This window comes from Perca fluviatilis, chromosome 1, assembly GCF_010015445.1.
Source record: "Perca fluviatilis chromosome 1, GENO_Pfluv_1.0, whole genome shotgun sequence".
Lineage (NCBI taxonomy): Eukaryota > Metazoa > Chordata > Actinopteri > Perciformes > Percidae > Perca > Perca fluviatilis.
This window is the reverse complement of record NC_053112.1, coordinates 25,499,678-25,510,989: the sequence shown is the minus strand read 5'-3', so window position 1 is coordinate 25,510,989 and position 11,312 is coordinate 25,499,678. Positions and strand designations below refer to the sequence as shown.

General features: G+C 40.7%; 1 protein-coding gene across 1 annotated transcript; it reads right to left on the bottom strand.

The window, feature by feature from the left end:
* Nucleotides 1-24: 24 nt before the first annotated feature.
* On the bottom strand, nt 25-10,309 carry stim2a (tromal interaction molecule 2a). Its single transcript, XM_039787157.1, has 12 exons — nt 9,554-10,309; nt 7,591-7,721; nt 6,147-6,258; nt 5,942-6,053; nt 5,534-5,649; nt 5,141-5,318; nt 4,890-5,067; nt 4,594-4,755; nt 4,328-4,428; nt 3,983-4,236; nt 3,510-3,696; nt 25-3,335 (listed from the first exon to the last, which is right to left on the bottom strand). Exons 1-12 carry the CDS (start codon nt 9,675-9,677, stop codon nt 1,817-1,819), a joined length of 3,174 nt encoding a protein of 1,057 aa, XP_039643091.1. The 5' UTR covers nt 9,678-10,309; the 3' UTR covers nt 25-1,816.
* Nucleotides 10,310-11,312: the final 1,003 nt, after the last annotated feature.

Sequence of the window (11,312 nt, the reverse complement as noted above, 5' to 3'; positions counted from 1 at the left end):
CAATAATTATAAATCCATCCTGGCAATGTTTCGTTTCTTTATTGTAGAGAAATACAAAATATTTACTAATTTCACCTCCTTGTTTATTTCCTCTATCATCATTTGTTAATAAATCATCAGATAACAACAGCAAATTACATTTTACATTCAATTCAGTGGAGGAAACATTTTACTCATATATGCCTTAAACTTTGAAACAAATCAATTAATGACATGAAAAAAACGTATTCCAATGAGCAATTTTCAAATCAATTAAAATTCATTCTGAATTATTTGAATTCAAATACACTACCAAAGGCACTGACTTGCCTGAAAACAATAAAATAAACATACATCAAATCAACAATTAAAGCAAAATATGCACTTAAATGCATTAGTTTTGAAAAAAGAAAACAGCGAGCAAGGAAACTGTGAAATCAAAGCAGAACATTTTCAATAAAATGTGGGTTTTTCCTAGGCCAATCCACAGGATCAGGACAGATGCTTTTGGGGTCAATGTATTGTCAATATTGGCTATGTTAGGGTTGACCCATTTCCAAGTGCAGAAAATAAATAAACAGCAGTCAGCAGTTCCAATTATGACAGCATGTGCATCAGAGAACAATGAATCAAAAATATAGATTATTTTGTGCATATTTCAACAACATTTTCCAGGTTAACCACACCCTAAACATAGTGATGTTGATTGAAAATAGCATTTGAATTTAACTGGAGATAAAATAAAAGAGGCTAACTCAACCGTGTCCAGTGCTTCCTGAAACAACATAGCAACACTGACACATCTTTTTCCATAAATATACAAAACATTATTGGAAGGTATACAAAATATGATATGAAAGCATTAAGAGGATTTCTTTTTCTTTATTTTGTTATAAAATGAATTATTCTTTGCTGCAGGCTATATAGTGCAAAATCCTAAGTAAATCCTGAGTAACAATAAATAGTCAAGACTAAATAAACAATCAAATGTAAAGTTATGAGAAAAACTACCATATATATTATTTATTTATAGTCTAAACCTTAAAAAAAACTGCTAATCTCCTAATCTGGACTGTGTTGGTGTGGTTTGATAATTGGATAATTAAACAAACCCACAACTGTTATGAGATTCTGATTCAAATGTTGCTAAATCCTGAATGGTGCATAAACATATGTTAAATCACGTCTTTTTCGCAACTGAGCCCCACCCACCTCGACCCAATGGGAAGAACACAAATACAGAAATTTGTCATGTGAAATAATGAAAACTAACTTCTAACTCTGGCAGAGAATTGTGTGTTCACGTAAGACTCCATTATTCATTGTAAGAACTAAGAAGCCTTCATTACCTGTTACACAATAGGTTTTTCCAGGGCCTTTAAAGTGTCTTACTAATTTTATGTTTGCAACATGCAGCTGTATGGAAGAAATTCATAAAAATGTCAGACCAGACTCTGATTCATGACTCAAAATGGGAAAAACTGTGACTGGGGCATGACTAAATTAAAGAACATTTCTCTTAGAATATAATGCATTAATGTTCTACTGCAAAACATGTCTTCAGTTGAGGTTTAAACTAAATTCAAGCCTTGCCTCTGTTATACAGAAAAGAAGGCATAAGTTAAACATCATTCAATCCTTCAACCATAGGCAAAGCCTAAAAAAATCTGCATCTAAAATAATATGGTACCAACCATATGTCTACATAAGACTTTTTAGAGAAAATAAATCTACTTCAGCTTTCCATACAAGATATTGTCAATGAAGTTCTAAAACTCTCATTTTCTGGTTCAATAAAATGATAAAAAGTAAAAAAGAAAACATTCTAAGCTGATCATCAGAGTTTTTGGAGACCACTTTGAGGCTTCTCTGGAGTTGATTCAGTCTTCTTTTTAAAAGGATTTTTGAGCTTTAAGGATTTCCTGCTCTTTTCCTTATGCTTGTTTTTTTCGTGTCCAGTCTCAGTGGCCGATGCAGGAGATGGGAAAGCAATCCCTGGTGGTGTCAATGGTGGCTCCACCTCTGCTTGCAGCCTGCTCTCGGGCAGGTTGGGTGTTGAGGCAGAGGGGCTGGTTGAGGTCGTAGCCACGGAGTGGCAGGACTTCTCAAGGATTCCATCATACACAAGCTTGCTCAATGTGCCAGTGAAAAGGTCTGATGGTGACTCCCATGGTACCTGGGAGGTTACCATAAGGTCTGGCTGTCCAATTCGACCTGGAGATGAACTTGATTTGGATGCTCCCAACTCCTCCCTCAGTATTGATTGTTTAGGTATTTCCATTGGAACATCACTTCTGTCCCAGGAGATCTTTCCTGTGGGAGTGTCTATGGAAGTGTCAGTGTCATCTCTTGGCATTCTGAGTATTCTCCTTTTGAGAGAACCAGCAGACATGTCAAGTTCGTCTCTCAGTATCTTTCTACTTGTTGATGGTTCTATATTGAACTTTTGCTTCTCTGGAGAGGACGAGGTATCCGTAAGTGCTTCAAATCTCTCTTTGGGTAGCATTTTTATAGAAGCGCTATCTTTACAATACTCCAGCTCATCTCTAGATATCTTTCTTGGTGGTGTTCTAGTAGCATCAACCATTTTGTCCATTGCTAATGCCCTTACAGAGAAATCAAGCTGGAAGTCTCCTTTATTCCATTGAATCTTTCTAGTACCTGTGTCTAGGGACGATCCCATTGAATCTCTTGTAATCCTTCTGGATACTGAGTCAAACGGGCACTCAACATCATCTTGTATCATCATTCTTGAGGCACTGTCCATTGAAGTCCCCATCATGTCACTGGATAGCTTCCTCGGTGCCAAATCTGTTGTTGCTTCTAATTCTTTCCAAAGAATCTTTCTCACATCCAGAGGTAAATCACTTATTTCTCTGTAAACATTCCTTGAAGCAGTGTCCATCAAATCCCCTATTGTATCTCTCTCTACTTTCCTGGCTGGGAAATCTGCATCAAACTCATTGGAAAGCACCTTTCTAACAGCAAAGTCCATGTGAACTTCACTCCTGTCTCTGGATATCTTCCTTGATGTAGCCTCAATCAAAGACTCTTCTTTGGACATCTTCAAAGAGGGGGTTTCCAAAGAAGCATCCAACACTTTGTCTTTTGCCATCTTTCCCAAGGAAATATCTACACAAGCTTCAAGCTCTTCTACAGACGTTTTGCGAACTGGAGATTCAACAACAGCTTCTTCTTCTTTACTCAAATTCTGTGTAATGGAGGTGTCTGAAAACGGCTCAGTTTCATCATAATAGAGCTTTTGAGATGAAGTTTCAACAGTTGGACTAGGGAACATTTTGCTGAGAGGAGGTGAAGTCATATATTCTGTGTCTGAGAACATCTCTTGGGAGTCTCTATTAGTAAGAGAAATGAAAGGAAGAATAGAGGAAGGAAAGGACAAGGAAGGGGAGAAGGAAGGAATCAAGGAATGAACAAATATTCACTGATGTTTTAAAAAAACGGTGGTTTAGCTTGAGTAGTGTGTAAAAGCAAATTGGCCTCTAAAAGTTGTGGGCAGGAAGACATACTGTTTCTTTAGAGTTTTCAGGAGGAGCCCCTCTTCCTCGCATGTGTATGGGTCTCTGATGGGGATTAGAAGGTCAGGGTCCGGGGAGATCATGGCGGCCGGTGGCTGACTGATCGGGCCAGGACGACGTGATCGACATATGGTGGATCCCCGTGTTCGTGGAGAGCGCTTCAGTGGTGGACCTGGAACTGGAGGAAGGCCAAAGATGAATCAATTAGCAGAGCTGATTAATCCATACATGACACAAGACACACACAGGACTGGTGGGTGATACATAAAAAAAAAAAAACTGTGATGAGTGGAGAAACAACAATTGCAAATGTTTCCATACAGAACATAAGTGGAATGGTTTGATGAGTATGAAAATTATGCAAATCACATGCCATAGCCAGTCCAAGATCTGAACACTTTGTTTGTGAAAACTAATGGGGATCCAACTAAAGGATCAAAAAGTCATCACTGCTATGTATTTACCTGTCATCTGTGGTAAGACTGGAGAAGCAGACTCTTCTAACAGATCCTCTATAGATCCATGAACAGAGCTGTGGCATGACCAAGATGGCTGGGGAACTCTGGGAAACCCCAGGGCTATTGGCTCTGAGTAGAGCTGAGCAGTGAGGTTAGCTAGGCCAGGATTCCTAATGACGGGGAAGCAACAGAGGCGCTCAATCTGCTGCCAGCGATGGAGGCGTTCCCGTAGGCAGGCTGTTACTTCAGACAAGGAATTCCTTTGGGATATACAAAGACCTATGTGACATATGTTACATATTTACTGTGACAGACACAAACAAAACTTTCAGAGGTAATTTTGTGACTCACTTTGCCTCCAGGATCTTGTGATCAACTTGGTCCAGAGAGGAGCTGTGTGCAACATGGAGAGTCCCGAACAGGGAACTCCTCTTCTTCTTAATCTTCTCTGCCTGCAAGGAAGTATAGATGCAGGTCAGTTGATAGGTATGTAGGTAAGTTGTAAAAAAACAAAAAATATGAAAATATAATTGCTCATACATTTTACATATCCAGTGCAGTCACATTAAATATAACTAGTGTGTTTTTTATGTGTGTCCCCCTTTTTCATGCATTACCTCTTCCTTGGCGATGCCAAGCTGTAGTTCTGCTCTGTGCCTCTTGACATTGTAGAACTGGACCTCTACCTCATGTGTCAGCTGTAACCACAGTTGGAGGGCCTCTGAGGCATTCCAGCTAGCCTGCATGTCCTTCTCCGCCTGCTTCAGTGCTCCACGGACCTGAGGGAATGTAGAATAATAGTTAAAAACTACTGTTAAACCTTAAATTCTTTCCTTTAAAACCTTTACAATTTCCAAAACTATAGCAGAGATGACAAGCGTCTAGTGCAGCATTGCTCTAGTTGTGTGTCTACCTGCACCAGCTCTTCCTCTGCATATCGGAGGCGGCTGAGCTCACTGACAGCTCCCTGCCTCAGCTCGTGAAGGCGGTAAGCCTCCTCCTGCGCCCCTATGATCTCATCCCTCATCTTCTCCTCCAGGTTCTGTTTCTCCTCTGCGACATTACGTTTTTCTTCCTGTGCTCGCTCCAGTCTGAGAAAGTAAAATGGTTTTAGTGGAATCGAACAAATACAAGTCAATGCAATTATACAAATTGATTACTCACTGTTCCTGCAGATCTATGAGGCTCTGTTCAGCCCTCTGCAGACTTTCCAAATCTTTCATCATCCTGGATATGTGGACTTTACTGACTTTGTTCTGGGCCTGGGCAAACCAGCAGCCTCCAACTCCCATCACCACTGATACAATGAGCAGCAGGTCCTTCATGTAGTTATGAGGGGGACCTGTGGTGGAATGGAAGGTCATGATTATTAATGGTTGATGGATCATAAATGCTTCATATATGAAATGGGAGCACGTTAGTAGTGTTCCTTTATATACTGGAAAAGTCCAAGGAAGCTGGGAGAGTTATAGGTATGCAAGCTAAATAGGCAAGTAGGCAGAACAGGAACACATAAGAGACATAGGAAGAGGGGATAGGGTGAGGACTTGTCCTTACGTGTAGGCGGTCCAAACAGAACAACATCCAGAGCTTTGATGTTGAGCTTCTGTTTGTCTCTCTGGTCCTGAACCCTCAGATGGCCACTCAGGAATGAAGGCTCATTGGCTGCAATCCTGCACACAGGTGTCAGAGTTCAGCGTGTTGATAAGACTCTTCATTACAACTGACTTGTTTTTACAGTTACTCGGTTGGACTACAGCACTCAAGACACTCATAGGCTAGATGGAAGAACCCTAAAATTGCTTTAGTTTTTGAGATACTCCTACTGAAGGAAGGACAACAATGTTTTTTATATTCTCTTAGTATAGGTCTCCCACATATAAAATCGATGGGAGACGCCAAATTGGAGATGATACACCTGAACTTAAGTCATTTCATATTGGCATCATCATTCAATTTCCTCACCTGGGGAGTGTGTTTCCATTGACCTTAAAGTCCTTAAAGTTCCTCTCATACTGGGGCAACTCAACAAAATCCTTCAGCCAGCGAAGCACATTATCTTGAGTCCAGTTATGTACTGATAAGTGAGGCAAGAAAGAAGACAAAGTGAAACAAAGAAGAGCTGGACACACACACACACACACGCACACACAACCACGCACACACACACCTTCAGACGACTTCCAGCCCCTCCAGAGCTCCTCAATTGTGATATGTTGGTCTTCTCTGTGCAGGTGGCTGTGTTTGTTGGTTTGCTGCTGTTTCATGTCCTCAATGATGAACTGCAAAAAACAGAGAGGGAAAAAGAAAGAAGTGAAAATAAGTTTTAGATGCAACTTTACAGTAAAGAGCATAGTTTGGGATCACAAAGCACATACAGTCAGAATAAATTTGTTGTTAATAAAAATGTTTTGCAGTGTGCACTCGGATTTCAATCTGGGAAAAAGGAGTGGGAGTTTTGAGTTTGTATTTATTTAGAATGCAAGCAGAAGCGTGTGTGTGTGTGTGTGTGTGTGTGTGTGTTCGTGCTGTCTTGGAATGTGTCCTTGGCTGTAAACGGAGGCTTCATATGATGGCTTGAGGAATTTTGGAGCCCAGCCCCCCCCCCCTCCTGAAGTCTCTATGGCAACCGCAACCCGAGCCCCTGGATACTGTATCCCTGAACTGCATGCTAGAAGGTAAAGGCATTCTAGATTTCTGGATTTACAACCAAAGGCACATTATACAACTCTAGAGAAGCACACACTCCTTGGACAAAATACTTACTCGCTGGATATCATTTACTCTGAAAACTCAAACTCAACACAAAAAACGAAATCACAAAGGCGCACATGGAAAGGTGCGCGCACACACACACACACACACACACACACACACACACACACACACACACACACACACACACACACACTCACACACACACACACACACGTACCAAGTCATATGAATCATGATAGAGATGAACCACTGATTCACTTGCTTACATGACTGAATGAAAAATGTGTTTTGCTTTTGGCTCATTCACAAAATATTTTTGTAGAAAAAAACTATGCTTGGGAGGTGCAATATATTATAGGTCTGCAAAAAGCAACAGGCAAATGTATCAAACATTGCGTTGCAACATCACTTTATAATCATTTATTTCACCATTTACATGTATTTGGTTGTTGTTTTTTTTCATGAAATTTCATGTGATTAACAAACACAATAACTGAATCAATTTTGAATTGATAAACTTATACATATTATACAATTATTTTCCATTACACCACTGAGGCAAGGAGTGTATCTTTACATGTAGTTTGTGACAACTATAACAAACTTATAGAATAAGGGAAGCTGGTGCCATGAAAACATTAAGAGGAGTTATACTGTTAAGTATGACCATAAAGGTCACCAGTGTTGCCGTATTCTATTAGTGCAAACCAATTTTTGTCGCTGAGCCAAAAGCAAAGTTACACTGTTGCTATCCTTGAAGTAGCATTTGACGCTTCCACCAGCCAGGAACACCTGTTGTTGTACTGCTTTACCATGTCTCTTGCAAGAACATACATGCACAAGGATTTAACAGCTGAGGAAATGGGGTAAAAATGTAATGAAGTGAAGTTTTGTACCTCCACACTCTCCTCCACCTCAATCCCTCCGTCTTGGTCATCGTCCATCATCTGATGGATGCTCCGCAGGGCCTCCAGGCTGTAGCGATCCGCCTCGCTCATACATGGTGGATACACCACCATGCAGGGGTCTATGTGGGTCAGGGAGGCAATTACATTATATCAATTATTATTTTACTCAACTTACTTACTCAACACATATTGCCAATAACACCACTACAAATAAACACGTTTGCTACAATGGAACAGCTTCCAGGGGTTAGACCAATGAGTTTGAGGCTTAAGCCTAAACTCCAGAACATTACAAGACAATGTGTGCCTAATGTTCTTGGTCAGATGCCAGCGAGGACTTCCTAAAAAATCGGTCATAAAGGACCAAATCAACTGTTGTAGTTATACTTTAAATCATACTGTGTGTTCCAGGCTTAAGTAGAATAACTGAACACCAATACAGGAGAAGATGACACACAGCTTTCCGTCATCACTGCCATACTGAGTCAGAGCCCATTTTTGTCTCTGTGACTGTGTGTTTTGGTGTTCCAAGGAGCTCAGGGGAGGGTCAAAGGTCTTAAAGCCACTATCAAAGCCAGCTCCAGTAACATTAGCTGCTCTCCGTCCAAGCTGTAAGAAAAAATAAAGCTATGGGAAAAAGTGACGTCTGGGAAAAAAGTGAATTCTTATTTCTCATAATTTCTGATGTTAATCTTAGAACATTTTTGCAAAAGAATAGTGGCATTAATGTCAGAAGTAGCAGCATATTTTTTATTTGGAAAAAATTATTTTGCAGTTAGCAGATGTTCAACAAAAGTCAGCACAGGACTGAGGAGTATGCTAGTGCATAATGATGCTGGGACATAATGGACAACTAGACTGCTACTGTAGATAAGCATCAGGCATAAACAGACAGAATGGCTCAAAATTATTAATTGTTTCATATGTATTCGTTTCATCAGTCAGTGGTTCTTTTCGGGATACTTATTTGGCATGGTAATAGTTAAAATGTGTAATTACCTATGATCCATGAAATGATTTGTGTGCTTTTGCTCATTCCCAGAGCCAGGATATGTATACCAATTTACAGAGCAAAGACATTGATCCCGCGGTTGTTGATGAAACTTGCATTTCTCAACACTGAGGAGACCTCTTAGCTGGGTGGGCTATCAAATATCAATGGTGTATCAAAATGCCCTGTGAAAAGTGTGTGTGTGTTTGTGTTTGTGTTTGTGTTTGTGTGTGTGTGTGTGTGTGTGTGTTATCTGTGTCCCTGTGAGACCTCCACATATGACCTGAGTTTAACTCTTTCCACAGGTGAGCTGAAACTGTTGGAGTCCTGGAGCACAAAGCAGCTGAACTAGTGAGTCATGAGATTACACTTTTATAATAAAAAACCCCAGAAGAAGTCCTGCAAGATTGAGAGTGTGATACTTTTTTTTTATGATGACAAAAAAAAGACGCTTTTTTCCTATATGTCTATTGGCAAACACTCAAAACCCAAATTTAGCCAATAGGTGTTTTGATCATGTGAAACTATCTCCGAAATGAGCTGTCTGTGGAATAATGGTGCATTAAAATGAGGCAGCACACTCTATCTTTCAGTGTCAGCAGAATTGACTTAATGACATTCAAAACAAATAAATAAATACATAAATAAATAACACTTTCAGAAATTGTTCAAATTGTATTGAATGGTACTCCCTAAGATAAAAAAAATGTAGTTTTTATCATTAGAATGCAAAATTATAATGAGTTAGAGTTAGCAAACGTCAGCACAGAAGACGTATGACAATCATTCTAAGCAGTAAGTTACCAATGTGCAAACAAGATTGATGGCTAACAACTTGCGCGTTATTGGCGATGACAGGGCAGAGTTGAATGCGATGCAAATACTTTGTCAAATACAAGGGTGAGAACTGGTGTCCAGCTCTCCTATTTAATTCTTCAGTCTCTCTTGTGTTATAGCTACCTGTTGGGTCGAAACTTGCGCTCCCACCGGGGAAGGTGAAACCCTGGAGGTCCCCGGTGCCGTGCGCGGCCACAAAGAGCGCAGCGGGGAAAACGAGGAGCAAGAGAAGGGACACAGGCAGCATTTCAGAGGGTATAATGTTGTTGTCCAGAGTTATACAACTTTTCAAAACAGATTGAGAAAGAACATACACGGTGCCAACTCCCGTTTAGCAGGCACCCGTGTCAGTCTGCGAAAAGCGATCTGTGTTGCTATTACAGGTCCAGTCACAAGCGAGATGTGATAGGCTACTAGGGATTCACTTAGGAAATCAGGCAAGCTGGATGATAGTGCAATTCGAAATGAATGATAGCGCACAAAAAGTTCCAACACACGTCAAAAAGTTTGCGGTAATGATTTACAATCATCCAAACACAATAGGGCTGTGCGTAAAAAGACTCCAAAACTGGGCGATGGCATTCCAGTAAAATGACAGACGCTATTTTGAATCCAGCCTAATCAAAAGTTAGAATAAAAATGTCTTGAGGCTCATCCATCATTAATAAAATCCAGTGTCAAACCAGATCTCAGGAACAGATTTTAAGGGCACATGAAAACGACCTTTTCTTTTTCTTTCCTTTTCTTTATGTAGCAAAATAAGCGTATAGTCCTGCTCAGGATGCACACTGCTTCTATATTCCTCGTGTCCAGTCGGAGTCTGTTTTGGTCTTTGTACTTGTCCAGTCCTCTGTTCTCTCTTCTGTCTCCCCTTTCTCAAAAGAGACGTCGAGATGTGACGCTTTTACGTAGAACTGACCGCCCCCCCTCTCTTTAGCAACAGGGGCCCTAACACTTTATTATGTTTCCTAACCCACCCACCCCCACCCAGCACACAGAGCTGCAGCGTTGATCCTGCGATGGATATGCAGTTTTGGGATAGGCTATCATTGTAACAGAACTGAACAACTGCTTATAAACCATCATATTGATGTGTAAAACCAACATAACAGTCACTCCCGCTAGAAGATTTGCTTTATCCTTTACTGATCCTGGTTTGGGTGGAGGATCAATTTAAGCCCCCTTTAGACCTCACTATGGGAAGTGATATCAAGACGATCATGCCAGGAATAGCATGACATATGTCACGTTATGGCCAGACTGCCTCGGTCTGACGGTTGTATCCTTGTTCACAGATCGGCAAGCTGTGGATGGACTTAGTACACGATTGTACACCTGTTCATTAGGTTTCGAATGATGTCTATATGTGGCTTGCGATTTCTTCAACACACTCGGTATATCTCCTTAAACTAAAAGTAGTAGGTACTAGAAACGTCAAGAGCGTGAGGGACACAAACAGACCACAGGACTAGACACACACACACACACACACACACACACACACACACACAAGTAACAAAGTGTCATGTTTCATTCCAGCAATTCAGCTCCCAGTATAAAAATAGTGGGGCCGCTCTGACCTCTACCCTGTGCAGCATGCCCAAGTGGCACGTGTCCAATAAGGCCTCTGCAGGTTCTGAGTAGAGTATGTTAGATGTAGAGATGGTCCGATACCAATTCCGATACCTGAACTTGCGTATCGGCCGATACCGAGTACCGATCCGATACCAGTGTGTCATATATTTTATTATTTTTTAACAGCTGTATACTACTATCCCTGTATGGATGCGATATGATTTCTATCTTTGTTGTCTGTCTGGCTCAGGTTAAACTCTTTGTAAAACATGAACAAACAGAAACAATGAATGCCCCAGAACTTTCT